At 38.2% G+C, this 24,630-nt stretch overlaps 1 protein-coding gene across 1 annotated transcript in view; it reads left to right on the top strand.

The window, feature by feature from the left end:
• stk39 (serine threonine kinase 39) overlaps positions 1–19,418 on the top strand; it is a 114,713-nt gene extending 95,295 nt beyond the window's left edge. Inside the window, exons 15-18 of the mRNA XM_079822557.1 lie at positions 1,015–1,067; positions 6,343–6,411; positions 9,944–10,008; positions 17,862–19,418. Coding sequence (XP_079678683.1) covers positions 1,015–1,067; positions 6,343–6,411; positions 9,944–10,008; positions 17,862–17,936 — 262 coding nt within the window. The 3' untranslated portion in view covers positions 17,937–19,418. The remainder of the gene's footprint in view (positions 1–1,014; positions 1,068–6,342; positions 6,412–9,943; positions 10,009–17,861) is intronic.
• The last annotated feature ends 5,212 nt before the right edge of the window (positions 19,419–24,630 follow it).

Below are 24,630 nucleotides of genomic sequence, written 5' to 3' on the forward strand. Positions count from 1 at the left end.
TTCTGCGATACTGAATTTGGGATTTTCCTTAGTTGTCAGTTATAATCATCAAAATTAAACATAAATAAACATTTGAAATATATCAGTCTGAGTGTAATGAATGAATATAATAAACAAGTTTCACTTTTTGAATAGAATTAGTGAAATAAATCAACTTTTTTATGATTTTCTAATTATATGACCAGCACCTGTAATTACATGTAACTAAGCCTCAACCAAACCCTAATTTTACCCTAACCCTATAGTAAGTACATATTGTTAATTAATATTACGCAGTACTTAAATATATAATTACACTGTAACAATGACACCTTAAAATAAAGTGTAACCACAACAGCTCATAGTAACACATCACTCTCCAAAAGGGCTAAAAAAAAACAAAAAAAAACATAAATGATGAGAGAGCCATTAGTGGTATGAAATGCCGCTTAACCGCAGATCAGTGAAGCTTTCCTTCATTAAACCAACAGAAATAAACACACTCCTCCCAAAAGCTCACCTGAGCACTAGTTAAAACGATCTCCAAACCCTTGTAATTACAGAAAAACCTTGCTGGTTTAGAAAACATGCCGATACTGGCACTGATTGCTTGGTTTACTGGCACATTGAAATTTTCTTCCAAAATGATTATCTGGAGAGTTCCGAGGACAGGCCTCAGCTGAGGCTTGTGTGTGTGTGTGTGTGTGTGTGTGTGTGTGTGTGTGTGTGTGTGTGTGTGTGTGTGTGTGTGTGTGTGTGTGTGTGTGTGTGTGTGTGTGTGTGTGTGTGTGTGTGTGTGTGTGTGTGTGTGTGTGTGTGTGTGTGTGTGTGTGTGTGTGTGTGTGTGTGTGTGTGTGTGTGTGTGTGTGTGTGTATGCGTGTGTGTGTGTGTGTATGCGTGCGTCAGGCTCGGCAAACACTCTCAGTAAAACAGCACAGATGGGCCACGATCGCACTTGGCTTTCTTACAGACAGACAGGTGGACGGCCGTTTCTCACCACAGATATCTTCTCTCTCTCTCTTTCTCTCCCTCAGGAACTCAAGGAAGGAGCTGAATGACATACGGTTTGAATTCACTCCAGGGCAAGGTCAGTGCACCTCATCAGGCATCAGCCACAGTCGGTGCATTATGCTGCCTTCAAGTCCTCTTGGGAAGTTCCCACTTACGAGTCCAGGAAACATTATTACGACGTGATTTAAGTTGGAATGAAATGGACATAATTTATTTTTCACTTCCTGACAGAGACTTTTGAAGCTTTCTTTTTAGCACTAGTGTAACAAAATGAAGAGCAAAGGATTAGTTTATGCTTTATGCATATATTTATAATTTGTAGAATGGCATGATAGGAAATGTAATTTGCCAAGCATGTGTTAATCTTTACAGCACACAATATTTGTTTCCGTCCACTAGGATTAGTTTAAAGAAAGTATGGTAACACTTTATTTTACAGTGTCATTGTTACATATGTTACATGTAATTACTATAGTAATAACAGTAAATGATGCATAATTAACCCTCAACCAAACTCTAACCCTAACCCTATAGTTAGTACATGTAGTTACTTAATATTACTCATAATATATAATTACACTGTAACAAAGACACCTTAAAATAAGTGTAAACGAAAGTATTTATATAAGTTATTGAATTAGTTTTGAAGGATATATTATAATACCTTTTAATTTCTTAGAAAAAAGTGCAAAGTACAATTTCCTTGATTTTAATACATTGTACCATGGGATTATATTATTAATTTAACAAGTCTGGAGGGAAAGTCAGTTCTGAAATTCTGGCAAATTTAATCTTTTAACACTTTCAAAAATGAGAGAAAGTAATTAAAAATCTTATTTCAATTAATTTTGTTTTTGTGTTTACAAATTAGCCATTTTTCATGGCAGAACATCACTGTCCCCATTGCTGCGGTCATATCTATTACAGCAAGTATTTTAGGAAAATAAGAAGGAAGGAGCACCTCTTGGCCAGGGTACCAGAGTCAGTCATTCATTCATTTAAAGAATGCATTTATTATTTGGTGTCATTACCAAACCGGTTAGAACTGCAGAACATTAACTAAGAAACGATCAATTTCATTTTATTTTTGTCAAATTAATCAACTAGCTAACTTGTTTACATTTTCCCAAAATTTCCATTACACATCATTACCACAACACCATTCCACATGATGCCAAACTCACCTGAAGTTTAACCATAAAATATACTATATTGCCAAAAGTATTGGGACACCCCCTCCAAATCATTGAATTCAAGTGTTCCAATACCTTCCACGGCCACTGGCACCTAGGCATGCCGACGCTTCTACAAACATGTAGGTCGCTCTCAGGAGATCAGTGAATTCAAGCGTGGTGCCGTAATAGGTTGCCACATGTGCAATAAGTCCGTTTGTGACACTTCCTCACTACTAAATATTCTATGGTCAACTGTTAGGGGTATTATATGTGCAGAAGTCTCCAACTTTCTGCAGAGTTAATAACTACAGACCTCCAAACTTCATGTGGCCTTCAGATTAGCTCAAGATCAGTGCGTAGAGAGCTTCATGGAATGGGTTTCTATGGCCGAGCAGCTGCAGCTGCATCTAAGCCTTACATCACCAAGTGCAATGCAAAGCATGGGATGCAGTGGGGTAAAGCACGCCGCCACTGGACTCTAGAGCAGTAGAGACATGTTCTCTGGAGTGACCAATCACGCTTCTCTGTCTGGCAATCCGATGGACAAGTCTGGGTCTGCGGTTGCCAGAGAGAACAGTACTTGCATGACTGCAATGTGCCAAGTGTAAAGTTTGGTGGAGGGGGATTATGGTTTGGGATTGTTTTTCAGGGGTTGGACTTGGCCCCTTAGTTCCAGTGAAAGGAACTCGTAATGCTTCAGTATATCAAGACATTTTGGACAATTTCATGCTCCCAACTTTGTGGGAACAGTTTGAGGATGACCCTTTCCTGTTCCAACATGACTGCACAAAGCGTCGGTCCACAAAGACATAGATGAGCGAATTTGGTGTGGAGGAACTTGACTGGCCTGCACAGAGTCCTGACCTCAACCCGATAGAACACCTTTGGGATGAATTAGAGAGGGAGACTGCGAGCCAGGCCTTCTCGTCCAACATTAGTGCCTGACCTCACAAATGCACTTCTAGAAGAATGGTCAAAAATCCCCATAAACACACTCCTAAACCTTGTGGAAAGCCTTCCTAGAAGAGCTGAAGCTGTTAGAGCTGCAAAGGCTGGGCCAACTCCATATTAAACCTGTTTGAATAAAAAAAAGGGGTGTCATTTAAAGTCTTGTAAAGGCAGGCGTCCCAAAACTTTCGTCAATATAGTGTATTTATTCCATTTTAACAGAAGACACCTAGAAGAATCACCCATGAACTAAATGTGCAATAACTGTGCACACTGAAAGCGTGACTATGATTAATACCAATTTAATTCCACCATGCCGACACGCCTCCAGCTCTATAAGCCTGAGCTCAAAGAAAATCCAGTTTCCTACTGTTAATTATGACACTGTGCTGGTGTTCATGTGCTTCTTATAAAAACGATCTTTCCAGAGTGACTTGAAGGCAGCATTAGCAATAGAAAAAACCTTAAGAGGCACACTGTGTGAGAGATCTCAGAGGGTTCCTTCTGTTCTCAGTCTGACTGTACATGTTCAAAGAGCATAAATCTGGGTGGGTGGTGTGACCAAAATCTAGATATTCACTTGAACGACCGGCCAGGGACCAGAATCAGCCGGTCGGCCCAGACTGCTGACTGTCCGGTCAGTCTCACGTATTTTGCGATTCCAAGCCGGTCTTGCTCTCTTCTCTCCGATGGCGAAATGACACACGCTCCCTGTCACTCATTCGTCTTATTTGCTCAGGTTAGATAGTGCTTGTATTGCGCATAATTTAACTAAATTCCGTAGGTTTCGCACTCACACCAAAATGAGTGGCTTACTGCGCTTAAAGGGATAGTTCACCCAAAAATGAAAATTTTTGATTTACTCACCCTCAAGCCATCCTAAATGTATATGACTCTCTTATTTCAGACAAATACAATCATAGTTATATTAAAACATGTCCTGGCTCTTCCAAGCATTATAATGGCAGTGAATGGCAGCCCAAAATTTTAAGCCCAAAAAAGTGCACCACCTTCCGTCTCCAACTTACGCAGACAGTATAAATCCTCTCGCAGTTCAAAACGCTTACGCTACATCCGGCGCCAGTTACGCCTTTTCCGTGAGTTGAATACGGAAGGCGGTCTGACGGAAGCTAGATATTTTACTTTTAAATATGGATATTTTTCTTACATAAACCCACCGATTCACTTCCGAAGGCCTTTATTAACCCCTGAAGCCGTGTGGATTACTTTTATAATGGATGGGTTTACTTTTTTGAGCTTCAAATTTTGGGCTGCCATTTACTGCCATTATAAAGCTTGGAAGAGCCAGGACATTTTTTCAAACGACTCTGATTGTATTCGTCTGAGAGAAGAATGTCATATACACCTAGGATGACTTGAGGGTGAGTAAATCATGGGGTAATTTTCATTTTTGGGTGAACTATCCCTTTAAAGTGATGTCAAAATGCCCGAACAGCAGTTTTAGAATGTAACTAGTTGAGAAAGATTGTTTAAAGGGGACCATTGAAATAAACTGTAACCTTTTTCTCCTACTGAAACCTCAATGAAAGCATTGTTCATATATATATATATATATATATATTAGTGCTGTCAAACGATTAAAATATTTAATCGCGATTAATCGCATTAATGCCATAGTTAACTCACAATTAATCACAATTAATCGCACATTTTTATTTATTCTAAATGTCCCTTGATTTCTTTTTGTCCCATTATTTTTTCTTATTTTAATGCTCTTATCAACATAGAAAAGTGGATCGGCTTGCTTTGTTCAAATGTTTGTTTTATTGAAAACAACATTGGCATACTGTAGTGTTCGATTTCACACTAACATTCACACTTGGAGCAAATAATCGCTCACACAATGTAACACTGTCCATCAATAAAAGGGTGAAAAAAAATACTTTGTTGCACAAACAGCCCCTTCAACAGCCCTTTCTAAGGGATCAAAACAGGGTGATACAAAATAAAATTACAAAGTACACATGCAAGGTAAACTAGGACTCCGCCTATAGTGCAGTTAAACCAGGGGTCGCCAACTAGCGGACTCCGGTCCAAATCCGGACCGCGAAGCCTTTTGACGTAGGCTAATGAAACAGTTAACGTTGCAATGCTCACTGTTGCGTTCAGACCCAGACGCGCGGTCAAGCATGCAGGTGCACCGGACGCGAATGACGCGACATGCACGCCGCTTAATTCGCGCCGCAGAATGTCTATTTGCGTCTTTGCATTGACTTAAATCACTCGCGCAAAACGCTTCATTCGCGTCCGGTGTGAATGCACCATCAGAGCAGAAAGCAGCGCTCAAGACAAGCACTTTTAGTTGAAGACCCCTGAGTTAAACCATGGCATAATACGTTTCTCATTTCGGCGTCTCACGCTTGCCATCCACGTCTACTCTTTTAATGGCCCAAACAAGTGTGGGCAGCCGCAGCGTGCCTGATGTTTTGTTTCCGGTCTAGCTACATCCGGAGTGGTGTTGTAGTTTTTCTAACGTTACTAGTTTGCTGCAACAGCATGTGAAAAAACTACAAAGTTTGTTAGACCAAAAAGAACGTTAATCTCGCGATAAAAAAATTGACGCCGTTAAAATAGGTTTGCGTTAACGTCGTTAATAACGCGTTTAACTGACAGCACTAATATATATATATATATAAACATAAACATTATCTTGGGCACAAATGAATAGATCAGATTTTTCATAAATACAATTCATAACAAATAAAGAAGTCGCATACTATTTAACACAAGTTAAAAATAAAATGCTAATCATAAAACTCTGATTCTGATTGGATGAGCCACATTTGAAGTTTTAATTTGAACTTCTATAAGTCATAAACCATAAACAGCTAATCTCTGCTTTATTTCTACTATTGCTTGATACAGAGTAATTAAAATATATATATATATATATTTTGAATTTCAGTTTTAGTTAAGTTAAATGAAAAATGTTGCTTTTGCAAATAGCTGAAATAGCTACATTAGCTATATATTTTTTTTAAATATTGTATTTCAGTTAATGGTTATTTTTTATTTATTATTTTACTTTTAGTTAACTCTAACAACCCTGCATCACATCGCCCAGCCCTAGGTCTGACTTGTGCACTGCATTTGAGGCCATCGCGGCTTGTTCATTGATGTTTGTGTGCGTGGGCTTGCCAAAACAGGCTTTTAACTTTGTTTCTTGCTGTGATATCATGCTGTGCATCTGCGTGTTTTTCTCCTCAGACACTGCCGATGGAGTTTCTCAGGAGCTCTTTTCTGCTGGTCTGGTCAATGGTCAGGATGTTGTTGTGGGTAAGTTGACTGAGCATCACATTAAACAAGTTTTCTTGTCTGCCACTTTTAAATGCTCGAGCCTTTAGGTCTGAAATACAAAGATTATATATTCAAAAACCATATGTGTGAATTGATTGCGGTGCATTTAGTCCTTAAATTCTACATTTAGACTTATGCATTTGGTAGACACTTTTATCCTAAGCAACTTGCATCGCATTCGTAAACATCTGATCAGTTCATGCGTTTCCTGTGAATTGAACCCATGACCTTGCCGTTTCTCACGTCATGCTGTACAGTTTGAGCTACGAGATCCGTTTAGTTATTTAAACGCTGGCAAAATGGACTTTCAATAAAACTTTGCTGCCTATTCAACATAAATGCTATTTTGTTTTTAAATAATATTTAAAATCGTTGCTACATGAATAGAGAAAATAAAGAAAAAAAGCTGTTTTCCCTCTTTCCAAAAAGGTAAGAATTTCAATACCCATAATGCACTGGGTATGTTGCATCCCAGGCCATTCCCACCAGTCTGCTATAGATACGCTTGACCACAGTCAAATCCCACCTTGCTTTAGTAGGAAATACTTCTTGGCAAACTTTGTTATAATGGTGTTGACTGACTTTCCGTTTTTCTTTACAAACTGACATCACCAATAAATGGCTTGACATAATACATCGTTCTTAAGGCCAATTTATACTTCTGCGTCGAGAGTACGCCGTAGGCTACGCGCGTAGCCGACGCCGTCGTGAGCATTTATACTTCTGCGCTGTTGTCCGCGTCAATGTGCAATTACACATGCAGACGTTAGTAGGCAGTGTCCTCGGGCATGTTGGTGTAATCAAGACAACAGCCGAAGAAGAAACAGCTTAGAATGTGTACATTCATGTCGGATTATCAGCAGCAGTGAGAGAGCGGCTTTTCTTGCAGCTTGAGTTGTTGTATCTAATACAAATTAAGCATCTCTAGTTGATTAGTAAAGTTAAATAAGGCGATCTGGCGCTGGAATGCGTTTGTGAAATCATGCAGAGCGCGTGGCCGCTGTTTTCAGCAGCGGTGGCTCAGCAATCGATTGCTGTTGCGGAGACTTCATTCACGAAATGTAGCCTAATGTGTCCCTTTTCTTGATATGCAATCACTGATTAACATCTTTGGTTTTAATGAGAAAATAAATAAACTATACTCAGCGGATCTATGTATTTATTTACTACCATAAAGAATCGCTGGACTACAAAATATTGTGTTATAGCAGAGGTAAGGAACTATCATCCCATTTCTGGACACACACACACACTCCTATCGCAGATTTTTTATTTATTTATTGACCTGAGGAAGGGGTTCTGGCAGACCAATCACAGCGCTTGCGGTCCGCGTAGAATTGACGCGTTGTTACATTTTTGGAGAGGTGCGCGTCAGGGTACGGCGTAGGGTGCGGTGTATCCAACGCGTCTATGCGTATGGTATGCCGTACCTTCTGCGTGCACTCGACGCAGAAGTATAAATTGGCCTTTAGTCGTATTCGCGGATCTGTGTGAACAGGATTGTTTTGGTAACGTCTGGGCGGCAGTGGTTCATGTAGGTTGTCTACAAACCGGAAGGTTGATGGTTCAATCCCCGGTTCCACCTGACCAAGTGTCGAGGTGTCCATGAGCAAGACACCTAACCCTAACTGCTCCCGACGAGCTGGATGGCGCCTTGCATGGCTGACACTGCCATCGGTGTATGAATGGGTGTATGTGAGGCAATATGCAAAGTGCTTTGGATGGCCATGTGTCTTTTGAAAGCGCTATATAAATGCAGTCCATTTACCTTTTTTCTGTTTTTAGTACATCGTTGTCGTGTAAACGTACCCTGAAATGTTGACCAGGGTTCCCACGGGTCCTTGAAATCCTTGAAAAATTCCACATTATTCCCTCTGGTCCACTAATGTGTTATTTCACCTACACTTTATGGCCTATGCATACTAGCTTGCTTGATTTACATTAGTTATGTGCATTTACGCAGAGACCGTGTCAATTAGACTCCCCCTGAAATTGCCTCATCGACACGGCATCCTCAATAAACCCGTCTCCAGCGTGATGACTCTGATTGTTCGAATATTACAATTTAATAATTGTTAAATCGATAGGTCAATCTCAATAAACCCGTCTCCGGCGTGTTGCCTCCGATCTTTCGAATATTGCACCTTAATAATTGTTTAATCAATATGGCATACTCAATAAACCCGTCTCCAGAGTGATGACTCCGATTGTTCGAATATTACAATTTAATAATTGTTTAATCAAAATGGCATCCTCAATAAACCCGTCTCCGGCGTGTTGCCTCCGATCTTTCGAATATTGCACTTTAATAATTGTTTAATCAATATGGCATCCTCAATAAACCAGTCTCATTTTTTGCATAGTTGTGTTTGACACATGAAAACTGTTACAATGTATCTTACAAGGTAACCCGGTGTAACCTTGCTCTCACTTGAAGTGTGTCCCCACATTAAGTCCTTGAATTTGAGGGTATTGGACCTGTAAAGTCCTTGAATTTTAAGTTAACCAAGGCGTGGGAACCCTGGTTGACATCAAACAGTATTTCTTGCCAAATGGAGGGGGAAAATAGCTGTTTTGTCAGTTCTGCCCAAAGCAAAACACCGTCAATTACAGGTAAGAAAGCTGATGCCATAGTGTTCCATTTTTTCCCAATAATGCTGTTTAAACAGTAGATAAAGTACGATACAATTTTCAGAGATAAACCTAAAATACATATAATTACTTTTTTTTTTTGTTAATAACCCTCTGTTGATCGGACAGTCCGTGGGTGGGGATACAAAAATGCTGAAGTTTAATGTCATGAATTAGCGTCATGTGGACTTTTGCTGACAATTGTTTTAATTATAGAGCTTGTATAACAGCTTGTAAAATGGGAACTTGTACCACGTGAGCGCTGCCGAGGGGTTGATAGCATTGCAATAGAAAAACATAATTCCCAATCTGAGGACGTGAGCACCTCCGAATAGAAATCCACGTGTTGTAATCTCGAGAGTACGGTAATTACAACATGGCGTGAACACCGAAAAATTTCTCGGTCCAGGTAACAAGGAGAATGAATGAACATTGTTCATTTATATACCACTGACATTGCAACAATACAAAGCGGGTTGAAAAATATAAATAACTTCTGACCATTACATCAGAGCAGCTCATGATGTTTCTGCTCTCTAAATGGATACCGGCTCCATCAGCAAGCGGAAAATTGCAAAAGGAAACAATCTCAGGGGTCATTAGGCCACTAAACATGCAGAGCAATATGTTAGGGATAAGGGTAAGATGAGTCGCTCTGTCCATGCATCAGTAATGCTGTAACTACACCAATTAATGTATATAGTTAAAATTCACGGTTACACACAATTTGGCTAGTGGATAATTTGAGTTCAAGACCCCCGCTTCAAGCCATTTCAGAGCAAATACATGATCACTGAGATACTGAATATCAAGATATCATTTGTTTAACCATATTGCTCAGTCCTAATGTCAGTATCTTTTCCTACATGTGTTTTCCCAGTGGCTGCTAACCTTCAGAAGATTGTAGAAGACCCAATTACCTATAAAGTATTGACCTTTAAGTTGGTGAGTATTCAGATGCTAAATGTCACAGAGAATCTTGCAGGATCAGGCCTGGAAAAGTAATGGAAATGAGTCGCAAAATACACATACATTTTCGAGTTACGCTCAGGTATTTAATTGGCTTGAAATTGTTCTTTCTAGGTGGAGTCTTTTTAAAAATGTTTTTTTTTTTATCCATTTATGAACGATTGAACTGAAAGTCCTTGACTTTGTCCTGAAGAGAATGCAGCCTGTTTTTGTACCATGCAGTTTATTTACTTTCTGCAAATTCATTGTGCATTGAATATATAACAGCATGCGTCCCTCAGGTCCCACGCAGCCATTCATTTATTATTTGCTGAAATCATGTCTTTGACAGCGTAGTGAATTTTCATTACATAATTCCTTATTGATTACACTGAACACATGACAAATCTGAGAGAATATTAGGAGAGTGTTTAATGATGCCTTTTAATGCACTAAAAAATGGCAGAACTGGGATATTCTGGCAGATACATGAATTCCCAAATTAAAATGTCACTGAGTGTTCCTGTTAAATGCATACAGATGAAGAAGGGAGCGCATTAGACCCCGGGCCCCAGCGGCAGGGTCCTGTAGGAGTATCTGTTCATATTTCCCCAGGCCTTTTATATATTTCAGTCTCTGTGGAGGATTAGAGACAGATAGTGGTGATAGACCGCACTTTAATCCACTTTTAAGTGGAACCGTTATATTGGATACAATGCCGTTTTGCACCATTCACATGAATCTTCTGGTGAGATTATATCGGAATGGATACGTTTCATGTAGTTTGAGGTCCTCCATGGTGGTATTAAAGATATAGTTCATTCAAAGATAGACATTTTGTCAATATTTATACGTTTTTTTTCTTCTTCTATGAAACATTTAAGAAGAAAATTTGAAGAATGTACATACAATATATAGTTCATAGTGGCTGCTAAAAATGAAACAAATATTTGCTAAAATATGCTAAAACAGTATTATGATGTTTTAGTATGTTTTGAAAAAAAGATTTTGAAATTGTAATATTATGGAATAGGCCTTTTATGAGAATAAAGTCAAGAAATTTCAGGAATAAGATTAATAAAGCTATATTTTGAATTAAAGTAAAAAGAAATAGTCAAAATTATGATACAAAAGTTTATTTTTTACAACTGTATCACTTTATTCTTGTAAATTGATGACTTTACTTCATATCACTCCATGATATGCAGTGATGGGAATAACGGCGCTATAGATAAACGGCGTTACTTACGGAGTTATTTTTATCAGTAACGAGTAATCAAACGAATGACTGTTTCTCCCGTTACAACGCCGTTAGCGTTACTGACAATAAAATGCAGCGTTACTATAATTGAGCTCAAGCGGTTTTCATCCGAATAGGCTCTCTATCAGTTGGACCTGCAATGTTTGTTTTTTTTCTCTCTGGCTGGTGTATTTACACAATATTTACACTATAGTAGGTCTACTGATAATATTTACAAAAATATATTGAATTTGATAGGTGTCTCTCACATTGTCCCACAGTAACATTACAATAGTGCACATTAATGTACGTTTTATAATAATTTATTCTATTTAGTGTCCAATTCATTCATTTAACATATTTAATATTAGGGGCATCCAGGTTGTTTGACATATATGAACATTTGAATTAAAAAAACTTACTTTAAAAATACTTTCCCTGGTAATTAGTTACTTTTATAATGATGTAACTCAGTTACTAACTCTAGGGGTGCACCGAAATTTCGGCCGCTGAAAATGTTCGGACATTGGCATTATTGGTTTCGGGCCGAAATAAAAAAAACAGCCGAAAACCTAAAACCAAAAATGAATGTCACCCACCCCTCCCATCCGTGTGCCATTCAGTGATTTTGTGTGCAGTTATTCAGATAATTGTGGATCTTTTTTTGCTTATTTTATTTGATGGAACATAAAACTTGAAGAATAATATTATTTGGTATTATTTATATTTATTGTTAAAAAATGTATATAAAAGTTTTTAAAAGAAGCTATTTTCGGCTTCAGTTTCGGTTTTCGGCCAAGTGCATCCTAAATTTTCGGTTTCGGCCCAGAATTTTCATTTCGGTGCATCACTAACTAACTCAGTTACTATTTGTAAGAAGTAACTAGTAACCATAACTAACTAATTACGTTTAACGTACCCAACACTGATGATATATTTTTTATGGAAAGTGAAAAAAATATTTTTTATATATTTTTACAGTTTTTATATATATATATATATATATATATATAAACTGTAAAAATACATATATATATATATATATAATTCAAAATCATATACAGTGTATATATACTGCATATGTATGTATTTATATTAATTTGAACAGTCATGAACATTGCAATGAAACAACTTAATAAATAAATATTAAAAGAACACTTCATTATTTTAAAACTTTGCATTATTTTAAAGCTAACTGCACTATGTAACTTTTCCATCCGCTAGAGGTCGCCTATTCAAAACAAAGGCGTAGTTTGATGACGCCAAGTTTGAGCACAGAATCTTGGCACATGTGGTCTTCACCTCACAGCCGGTGGAAAAGAATCGGGATAGGACTCGGGCAGAAATCATGTTCATGTGATTATTAACGTTACTGTAGTATGAAGCAGAGCAGGACCGAGTGTTATGGAGCTGAGCAATTGTTAATAAGATGAACACAACACAGTTTTATGCCACAGTCGCCAGCACTATTTCCGCTTTTCCGGTCATGCGTATGAGGTAACGCAGCTCTGTTTATCATATTAGACACATATGAGTGTGTTGAAAATGAAGTTATGACGTTTACGGCTGGTATGACACTTGTTCACACTGCAATGAGAGTAAAGCGTTTCTGCAAAAATGTTACATATTGCACCTTTAAGGACATAATGAGATATTTTTTTTTGCATGATATGGGCAAGTCTAGTGGCTGCCAGGCTCCAAAGAGGGGATAAATTAAATGTTTGTTTATTTTTGTTTCAATTTTGTAAGGTTTCATGTTTCAACTGAATACCAGTGCAAACAAGATTTGTAAGCTAGCTGTTGTTGTATAAGAAGGGCTGTGTGTACAGGTTTGGAACAATATGATTGTGAGTAAATAATGACAGAATCTGCTATCTCAGATGAACTACTCCTTTAACCGCAGGAAACGCTAACTCTAAGAGCAGGTCCCGGCGGACTGGCCGATACGCCGGCGACGGCTGTGTTTAATCACTCCTTTAGATGGAGCCGTGAGCTGGCGGTAAACAACATCTGTGCGTTAGCAGGCGCTCATTCTGATGCGGCCTTTTGCAGAGTGCTATCTCTACAGCATCTGCCAGCTCTTAGCCTTAACTTCACCCTCCGACCCACAACAAACCTCCCAGAATGCATTTCTGAGTCGCACCTGGTGTGTTTAGAAAATCACATTAGGACGTGTGGAGTTTTATTGTTTAATTTGAGCTTGAGCGTCCCTGGAGAGAACTCCACATCATGATTAGAAAACAGCTCCACATTAAAGCTGAGAAATCTGCTCGTGTAACAGGATTGTAGACGGCGCGGCGTGGCGTGTGTGGGGAATATCTCAGGCAGCCTGGTCCTCCAAACTCATTTACTAATGTCACCCCTGACTACACTGTGTGGAACTCAGACAATTATGCTGCTTGGATATTGAACCGTGAAGAAGAATTATGTTTGTGGTTGCTGTGCGCACACATGCAGGCTTGTGCATGTAGATGCTAGAGAACGCTGAAAATACATTTCAATGGGGATGTGCAAAAGTGACACTGCATCATGTAACCGAAAGTTGCAAAACTGACCAATCAGCGACCAAAACTATCGGTTTCATAATGAGTGTTTTTTAATAAACAAAACGATATATATATATTCCGATCAGGCATAACTTTATGACCACTGACAAAGTGAATAACACTGATTATCTCTTCATCACGGCTCCTGTTAGTGGGTGGGATATATTAGGCAGAAAGTGAGCATTTTGTCCTTAAAGTTGACGTGTTAGAAGCAGGAAAAATGGGCAAGCGTAAGGATTTGAATGAGTTTGACAAGGGCCAAATTGTGATGGCTAGACGACTGGGTCAGAGCATCTCCAAAACTGCAGCTCTTGTGGGGTGTTCCCGGTCTGCAGTGGTCAGTCTCTATCAAAAGTGCTCCAAGGAAGGAACCAAGGTTATTATAGTTTTGCATTTTTAAATTAGTTTTTATTTGATTATCGTTTTGAATTTTGCTACAAATTTCAGTTTAGTTTTAGTTAGTTTTATAAATTGTTTTGCTAGTTTTTGTTTAGTTTTTATTTGGTAAACACATTTCTATTTAGTTTTTATATATTTCGTTTCAGTTTTAGTAATTATAGTTTAGCAGAGTTACCAGAACGAAGTGTAAAGACCAAATCTTTTAATTCTTTTATTTAGTTTTTAATTTCAGCTAAGTTTAATGTTTGCACAGATTAGAGTTTACTTTATGCCCACATCTTAAAGGGTTAGTTCACCCAAAAATGAAAATTCTGTCATTAATTACTTACCCTCATGTCGTTCGACACCCGTCAGACCTCCGTTCATCTTCGGAACAGAAGTTAAGATATTTTAGTGTAAATCTGATGGCTCTGAAAGGCCTCCATTGGCACAATGGTACTCTACACTCTCAAGACCCTTAAAAGGTACTAAAGACGTCGTTACAAAGTCCATCTCACTACAGTGGTTCTAAAATAACTTTATAAATCGGCGACAATAGTTTTTGTGCGCAAAAAAACCCTAAATAACGACATTGTGCCAATGGAGGACTTTCAGAGCAATCAGATTTCAACTAAAATATCTTAATTATATATATCTATAATAATATATATATATATCTTAATAATATATCTTAAACTATATAATAAATGCAATAAAACCAAGCAAACAAACACAAGTCATATTATACAAGATTTTTAAAATGAATTTATGATTTAAAAAATCCAAAACCTTTTCATGCATAATCTTACTAAATAAGTCCTTAAGTGAAATAACTTGATAAAAGATAATTCTTGTTTTAACCCAGGACAGTCCAACAAAAGAGGGGAATCTTACAAAACATGCATAAAGTTGGGTCTTCACCTTTAAGAGTCAAACTATGACCTATACGACAAACAATGGTCTATCATTGAACCAAATAAATGCAACGCAAAAAATATTAAAGTAAAAATGATAAATTCCAGACAAACTCATTCATATTAGCCTAAAGATGAAATATTGTTAAACAAATATAAGCTTATTTTAATTTCTTCAGTAGTACAAGGAAAGCAGTGTGACCACAACTAAAGTCATCCGACTACAGCCAACACAAACTGTTGTGTAGACAGTGAGATTAGATAATGAAGTGTGTGTGTGCGCGTGCGTGTGTCCTGGTATTCCCTAATTTGTGGGGAAATGTCTCCACACGGATAATAATATTATTAGTAGTAAATGATTTGTAAAAACAATGATAACACCTTTGAGCCTGTCAATATTATGCAAACATGAAATCTCAAACACACACTTGCACCTGCGTCTCTCGTCGCGTATGAAACGTCATTCTCAAAGCAGTGAGGTAAAGTTAAAAGAAGTTCAACGTGCGTCTCATTACCTTGTGTCATTTCTCATTTCACTGCCACGAATGCATTCTTTGTGAACAAAGAATCAGGACTAGCGATTTGTTCACTGCCTATGGGGAGTGAAGGCTGGCCCGTGTGGTCTGATCAAACAGTCGAGCTACTGGAGCTCAAATTGCTCAAGAAGTTAATGCTGGTTCTGATAGAAAGGTGTCAGAATACACAGTGCATCGCAGTTTGTTGCGAATGGGGCAATGATGTAGAAGTAGGCCTAGGCATTCCTCTTCCTCTGCTCTTTCGTCGCACTATGCTATCTTGAGTTCTGAAACTTGCATGATATTTTTATAGTACAATAACCTCTTATGTCAAAAGTTCAAGGAAAATGTAATTTCTCTATTCATGACCCCTTTAAGCTTATAAATATTTCCACACATCACCTTTAATATATCAGCGTCTACATTATGTGTCCATCAGAGTGTTTTCTGCATGCGTAAGCGCCCAAACACACACACACAGTGATATAAGAAGCACTTCCTCCTTCACTGAGTAATTCATAATGCTTCACCCAGGAGAAATGAGTTACGTCAGCGAGGAGTTTTATGGGCAGACCTTTCTACGGGTCATAGTCCCTCTTATTTAGCAGGAGCTTGAACTCGAGCCGTATTTCACCGCAGTGTTTTTTAGAGAGGGCAGACGCTCAGTAACACGCATAAATACACACACACACACACCTCTCTCTAAGATCAGTCGTCTGACCCTGAGCTCCTCCAGAGAAAACGGACAGCAGAGAGCGAGCGATCGATTTTCCTCCAGACACTCGGGCTGTGTGTTACCTGCGATAAGATGGTCTGCTCTCTGCCCAGCGCCGCTCCGTGATTAGACACTTGTCAGAAGACCACAATTACACTACTTTCCTCGTCGTTTTTTTTGCCTTTCATCCCTTAACCTCCCTTTTGAAATCTCTTAGATATTAGTTGTTGGAAATTAAGTCACAAAGTATGCAAATAGTAATCATTAGGGAGGGCAATGATCCAAATTCAACGCGATTTAAACTCTATTGACATAATTTGTTGCACAATGTTGATTGCCAAGTATGGGTTATTTATTTATTTACTTAAGTAAATGTGGGCCAGTGCTCTAAAGGGCTTAAAAGCACAAATGTGAAGCTGCTATTGCTGTTAAAGCACCCGCATGAATTATTAAACCCATTTATTATGAGCTGTAAAGTCATCTAAACAGGGCTTTCTGTGGTGAGACGCAGATGCTGATGTACGTCCAGACAAATTTGTACCATGTAAACTCATATTGTGCAAAAGTTTCCTGGTTTACTAGCATTACGGTTGATGGATACATTGCGAAACCAAGTGAGACGCCTTGTTGTCTCCTCCCTACATAGACAGCTATCTTCCAAGGGGCTATCCTAACTTAAATGGGACCTCATATATGACCGAGTTTATAGTTAGTCATCAGCATGTTCATAGCGAATGCATAAAAGTGCAAAGCACATACAATTGCATAAAATAACCTTTTATTTTTCTCATTTGAATTTTTATTCTTTTACAATTCCTTTTATTATATATTTATATATAATATTTTTTTTACTAATAGTTAAATTACATGTGGCACTCTACATTACACCACTTTATATTATATATTTATTAAAAAAACTTTTGCTAATCGTTAAATTACACGTGGCACTCTATTACACCACTTATATTATTATATATTTATTATTTTTAATTTGTATTTTTACTAATAATTAAATTATGACATGTGGCACTCTACATTACACCCCTTTATATTATTATATATTTAAATTTATTTTTATTTTCACCACTTTATATTATATATTTATTAAAAAAACATTTTTTGCTAATAGTTAAATTACATGTGGCACTCTACATTACACCACTTTATATTATTGTTATATATTTAAAATTATTTTTATTTTCTTTTACTCATAATTAAATTATTACATGTGGCACTCTACATTACACCACTTTATATTATTATATATTTATTATTATTTATTATTTGGTTCTGATAGTTAAATTATGACATGTGGCATTCTATATTTCACCACTTTATATTATATATTTATAAAAAAAATTGTTTTACTAATAGTTAAATTACATGTGGCACTCTACATTACACCACTTTATATTATTATATATTTATTAAACAGAACATTCCTTTAAATAATGCTCCAGAAATCTCAAAAGCTGTGATTTGTTTCAGTTGCATTAACATGCATTTATATCTGTGTGTGTGTATGTGTGTGTGTCTCTCCAGGTATCTGGTTGTGACAGCACAGAGATCCCAGATGAGGTGAAGTTGATTGGCTTTGCCCAGTTGAGCGTCACCTGATAGCATCTCATTACCACAGCAGAGGGAGTTTCTGTCGGAAGAGACTGAACGCTGCAGGAGACGGCGGGAGGGGGTTCACCACCACACTGAAGACCTCTGCTGCAAACTCCCACCTCCTGTTCCCATTCAGGTTTTCCTTTCCCTCCCGATCCACCTGCCCTCGCCCTCCACAATGTTTGCACCCGTTCAATCAAACGCAGCGCAATTATTCAAAAAACACACACACACACACACACACACACACACACACACACACACACACACACACACACACACACACACACACACACACACACACACACACACACACACACACACACACACACACACACAGCCGTCCCCTTTCCCAGAAGCTGTATTTGCAATGCCTTTCACCAAAACATTCCATTTCCCAGAATTCAAAGCAGGAGCCCATCATCTCAGGAGGCAATAGCTAGTAAAACAAAAAAAGAAAAGTTTTTTTTTGTTTTTTATATTATGATTGTTATTGTGTTACCTCTGCTTTCATCAGAGCTCTTACCGTATTATTATTATTATTATTATTAATGACAAAAATGCCTTTTATTTCACGTCCTCTCGTATGTATGTGGAAGAGTAGCTCTGGGGCACAGATTGTAGACCACAAAACTGAAGTGGAGACGTCTCCCTCTGAATGTAAAAAGCACATTTTCATTCTGAATCTTGTTTTAGCGCATTTTAACTGTATTGTACATAGAGACCTTCTGTCCAATGAAAAATAAGGGAATATTTTTCGTTTGATTTGTTTCCAGAGGACTGAACCGAATGCTGCCATGTGCAAACGTACTGCTTTATTTTTTTGGGACAGTGTTGATGCTTCAATGCTAGAGGTGCCTTGTTTTTTTTTTGAATCCGTGCCTAAGAGATGTAGGAAAAATGCTTGAAGCCGTTCTACTGACACTGAACAGGACGCTGATTCGCCGATAGTATTTTGACCGGTCAGTGGCTCGCATTGAAGTTAACAGCTGATGCACTTTGATTTCACCTTCGGCGCTTTGACCCGACGTAACTATCCAGATTTAACCTGTTAAAGCTTTGTCGTGCGACAAACAAGGTCATCGCTACCACTAAGCACACCTTAATCCCGATGTGTTGTATTTACAAAAAGCCGTCGATGGTTGTGTCATTTTTACAGCACTAGAATGTGTTTGTTTTTGAACCCAGAATGCATCTGTCAATCAGCAAACGTGAAGTATTTTGTAAAGGAAACCAAATGTCTACTACTGAATGACAGAAAAGCCATCTGTGTGTCCAAAACGAGTATAGTAGCTTGAATTTAAATTATTTTGTTCTCAGCCCAAATGTAAATAATGTTACATTTATTATTCTAAAGTTGATTTGTGTTTTCTATATACCATGCGTGTACCTCCCTTACTATTCAGCCCATGTTCCCTTTGTGTAATCAGCAAAGAATATAAACTTTCTGCGAAGGTACAACAAATAAAAAAAAGAATTGCTACTATTAAACCCGAGCATGACTTTGTTTTGGAAGAAAAAGGATCCTAACCATATAATGTGATTATGATATTATCTTTTGCCTGCCTCTGTGTGTTTTTTATACTGTAATTGCTATAATTTACCACCAGCAAACCCCCAGAAAGAGATTTCATTACAGTGTTTTAGTATCTAATCGTCTCCTCATGAAATGGTAAAAACCATCAGATTTATGTGAGATGTGGAGCATTTATACGAGTACTTGAACTACTTAGGGCTGGGTAATTTATCAAATATCTCAAATGATGTGCTGGAGATGTAAAATTAAGCAAAGTTGGTAATGATGTGATGATTTTAGTACAGTTTTTATGTCTGTTTTATATTGGTCCACATTATACACGAAAAGGACTAATGTGTTTATTTGGTAAAAAAAAACGGTGTCTGAAATAATCGTGATTAATCGCATCTAACAAAAAAGTTTATATATATATATGTACAGGGAGTGCAGAATTATTAGGCACGTTGATTTTTTGATCATATTTTTTTTCCAGGCACATTTGAACAATTCCAAACCACAGTAATCCTAATAACTACTATTGATTTAGTATTTAATAATGTATAAGTAATATATAATTGTTCATGAAGGCTGGAAATGAAAAACACCTTATATTCAGGTGTGCAGAATTATTAGGCATGTTTTCTTTTACAGATAAATTGAGCCAAAAAAGAGATTTAACTCAGACTGAAAAGTCAAAAAGTATTAAATGCCCATGAGAAGGATGCAATACTAATGCAATACTAGACATTGCAGTTAAGGCATGACCATTGGACAGTGAAATGCTCGTTGGGTCAGCAGGGTCAGACAAAAACATGTGGCGGAGAAAATACACCTGTTAACTGCAAAATAATTAAGAATTAAGGTGAAGAATTAAGGGTGAAACCATCAGGAACCCTTTAGTCTCCAGCGCCACCATTTTCCAGAGCTGCAACCTACCTGGAGTCTCCAGAAGTGCAAGGTGTCAGGATCTCAGAGACTTCAGTTAGGTAAACAATCCTAAAAAATGACCCCCACTAGATAAGAATCACAAGCTGAAGTGTTGTAAAATACATGAAGGTTTTTTTATAGGCTTTATGGACAGATTGGTTGAGAGTGACTCTTGAAGGACCAGCACCACATCCTCTAGTACCACTGTTTGAAGAATTCATCTTCCAGAATCTGGCAGTACGTTTTGGGAGTTCATTTTTAGTCCATCTCTGCAAAACGGACTTCAGGATGGACTAAAATGAACTCCCAAAACGTACTGCCAGATTCTGGAAGATGAATTCTTCAAACAGTGGTACTAGAGGATGTGGTGCTGGTCCTTCAAGAGTCACTCTCAACCTATAAAACCTATAAATCCTATAAAAAAACCTTCTTCATGTATTTTACAACACTTCAGCTTATGATTCTTATTTAGTGGGGGTCATTTTTTAGGATTCTTTACCTAACTGAAGTCTCTGAGATCCTGACACCTTGCACTTCTGGAGACTCCAGGTAGGTTGCAGCTCTGGAAAATGGTGGCGCTGGAGACTAAAGGGTTCCTGATGGTTTCACCCTTAATTCTTCACCTTAATTCTTAATTATTTTGCAGTTAACAGGTGTCTTTTCTTCACCACCTGTTTTTGTCAGATCCTGCTGACCCAACGAGCATTTCACTGTCCAATGGTCATGCCTTAACTGCAATGTCTAGTATTGCATTAGTATTGCATCCTTCTCATGGGCATTTAATAATTTTTGACTTTTCAGTCTGAGTTAAATCTCTTTTTTGGCTCAATTTATCTGTAAAAGAAAACATGCCTAATAATTCTGCACACCTGAATATAAGGTGATTTTCATTTCCAGCCTTCATGAACAATTATATATCACTTATACATTATTAAATACTAAATCAATTGTAGTTATTAGGATTACTGTGGTTTGGAATTGGTCAAATGTGCCTGGAAAAAAAATATGATCAGAAAATCAACGTGCCTAATAATTCTGCACTCCCTGTATGTATGTGTGTGTGTATGTGTGTGTGTGTGTATATACACTCACCTAAAGGATTATTAGGAACACCATACTAATACTGTGTTTGACCCCCTTTCGCCTTCAGAACTGCCTTAATTCTACGTGGCATTGATTCAACAAGGTGCTGAAAGCATTCTTTAGAAATGTTGGCCCATATTGATAGGATAGCATCTTGCAGTTGATGGAGATTTGTGGGATGCACATCCAGTGCACGAAGCTCCCGTTCCACCACATCCCAAAGATGCTCTATTGGGTTGAGATCTGGTGACTGTGGGGGCCATTTTAGTACAGTGAACTCATTGTCATGTTCAAGAAACCAATTTGAAATGATTCGAGCTTTGTGACATGGTGCATTATCCTGCCGGAAGTAGCCATCAGAGGATGGGTACATGGTGGTCATAAAGGGATGGACATGCTCAGAAACAATGCTCAGGTAGGCTGTGGCATTTAAACGATGCCCAATTGGCACTAAGGGGCCTAAAGTGTGCCAAGAAAACATCCCCCACACCATTACACCACCACCACCAGCCTGCACAGTGGTAACAAGGCATGATGGATCCATGTTCTCATTCTGTTTACGCCAAATTCTGACTCTACCATCTGAATGTCTCAACAGAAATCGAGACTCATCAGACCAGGCAACATTTTTCCAGTCTTCAACTGTCCAATTTTGGTGAGCTCGTGCAAATTGTAGCCTCTTTTTCCTATTTGTAGTGGAGATGAGTGGTACCCGGTGGGGTCTTCTGCTGTTGTAGCCCATCCACCTCAAGGTTGTGCGTGTTGTGGCTTCACAAATGCTTTGCTGTATACTTCGGTTGTAACGAGTGGTTATTTCAGTTAAAGTTGCTCTTCTATCAGCTTGAATCAGTCGGCCCATTCCCCTCTGACCTCTAGCATCAACAAGGCTTTTTCACCCACAGGACTGCCGCATACTGGATGTTTTTCCCTTTTCACACCATTCCTTGAAAATTCTAGAAAAGGTTGTGCGTGAAAATCCCAGTAACTGAGCAGATTGTGAAATACTCAGACCGGCCCGTCTGGCACCAACAACCATGCCACGCTCAAAATTGCTTAAATCACCTTTCTTTCCCATTCTGACATTCAGTTTGGAGTTCAGGAGATTGTCGACCAGGACCACACCCCTAAATGCATTGAAGCAACTGCCATGTGATTGGTTGATTAGATAATTGCATTAATGAGAAATTGAACAGGTGTTCCTAATAATCCTTTAGGTGAGTGTATATGTGTATATATATGTGTATATATATGTATATATATGTATATATATGTATATATATGTATATATATGTATATATACAGGGAGTGCAGAATTATTAGGCACGTTGATTTTCTGATCATATTTTTTTTCCAGGCACATTTGACCAATTCCAAACCACAGTAATCCTAATAACTACTATTGATTTAGTATTTAATCATGTATAAGTGATATATAATTGTTCATGAAGGCTGGAAATGAAAATTACCTTATATCCAGGTGTGCAGAATTATTAGGCATGTTTTCTTTTACAGATAAATTGAGCCAAAAAAGAGATTTAACTCAGACTGAAAAGTCAAAAAGTATTAAATGCCCATGAGAAGGATGCAATACTAATGCAATACTAGACATTGCAGTTAAGGCATGACCACTGGACAGTGAAATGCTCGTTGGGTCAGCAGGGTCAGACAAAAACATGTGGCGGAGAAAAGACACCTGTTAACCGCAAAAGAATTAAGAATTAAGGTGAAGAATTAAGGGTGAAACCATCAGGAACCCTTTAGTCTCCAGCGCCACCATTTTCCAGAGCTGCAACCTACCTGGAGTCTCCAGAAGTGCAAGGTGTCAGGATCTCAGAGACTTCAGTTAGGTAAAGAATCCTAAAAAATGACCCCCACTAGATAAGAATCACAAGCTGAAGTGTTGTAAAATACATGAAGGTTTTTTTTATAGGCTTTATGGACAGATAGGTTGAGAGTGACTCTTGAAGGACCAGCACCACATCCTCTAGTACCACTGTTTGAAGAATTCATCTTCCAGAATCTGGCAGTACGTTTTGGGAGTTCATTTTAGTCCATCCTGAAGTCCGTTTTGCAGAGAAGGACTAAAAATGAACTCCCAAAACGTACTGCCAGATTTTGGAAGATGAATTATATATATATGTGTATATGTATATATATATATATATATGTGTATATGTATGTGTATATATATATGTATGTGTATATGTATGTGTGTATATATAGGGATATATATTCACGCACGCACACGCACGCACAGTGGGGAGAACAAGTATTTGATACACTGCCGATTTTGCAGGTTTGCCCACTTACAAAGCATGTAGAAGTCTGTAATTTGTATCATAGGTACACTTCAACTGTGAGAGACAGAATCTAAAACAAAAATCCAGAAAATCACATTTTATGATTTTTAAGTAATTAATTAGCATTTTATTGCATGATATAAGTATTTGATATATCAGAAAAGCAGAACTTAATATTTGGTGCAGAAACCTTTGTTTGCAATTACAGAGATCATAAGTTTCCTGTCGTTCTTGACCAGGTGTGTGCGCACACTGCAGCAGAGCTTTTGGCCCACTCCTCCATACAGACCTTCTCCAGATCCTTCAGGTTTTGGGGCTGTCGCTGGGCAATACGGACTTTCAGCTCCCTCCAAAGATTTTCTATTGGGTTCAGGTCTGGAGACTGGCTAGGCCACTCCAGGAGCTTGAGATGCTTCTTACGGAGCCACTCCTTAGTTACCCTGGCTAGGTGTTTCGGGTCGTTGTCATGCTGGAAGACCCATCCACGACCCATCTTCAATGCTCTTACTAAGGGAAGGAGGTTGTTGGCCAAGATCTCGCAATACATGGCCCCATCCATCCTCCCCTCAATACGGTGCAGTCGTCCTGTCCCCTTTGCAGAAAAGCATCCCCAAAGAATGATGTTGAGTGGAGTTTGGACCAAAAAGCTCTATTTTTGTCTCATCAGACCACATGACCTTCTCCCATTCCTCCTCTGGATCATCCAGATGGTCATCCAGATGGTCATCTAGGTCAGTGGTTCTCAACTCCAGTCCTGGGGACCCACTGCTCTGCACATTTTGTATGTCTACCTTATTTAAGGCACCTGATTCTGATCATCAGCTTGTTAGGAGAGAGCTCCATGAACTGAACTGAGTGTGTCAGATAAGAGAGA

The sequence above is a fragment of the Gobio gobio genome (assembly GCF_949357685.1).
Source record: "Gobio gobio genome assembly, chromosome: 7".
In the NCBI taxonomy this organism is placed as follows: Eukaryota; Metazoa; Chordata; class Actinopteri; order Cypriniformes; family Gobionidae; genus Gobio; species Gobio gobio.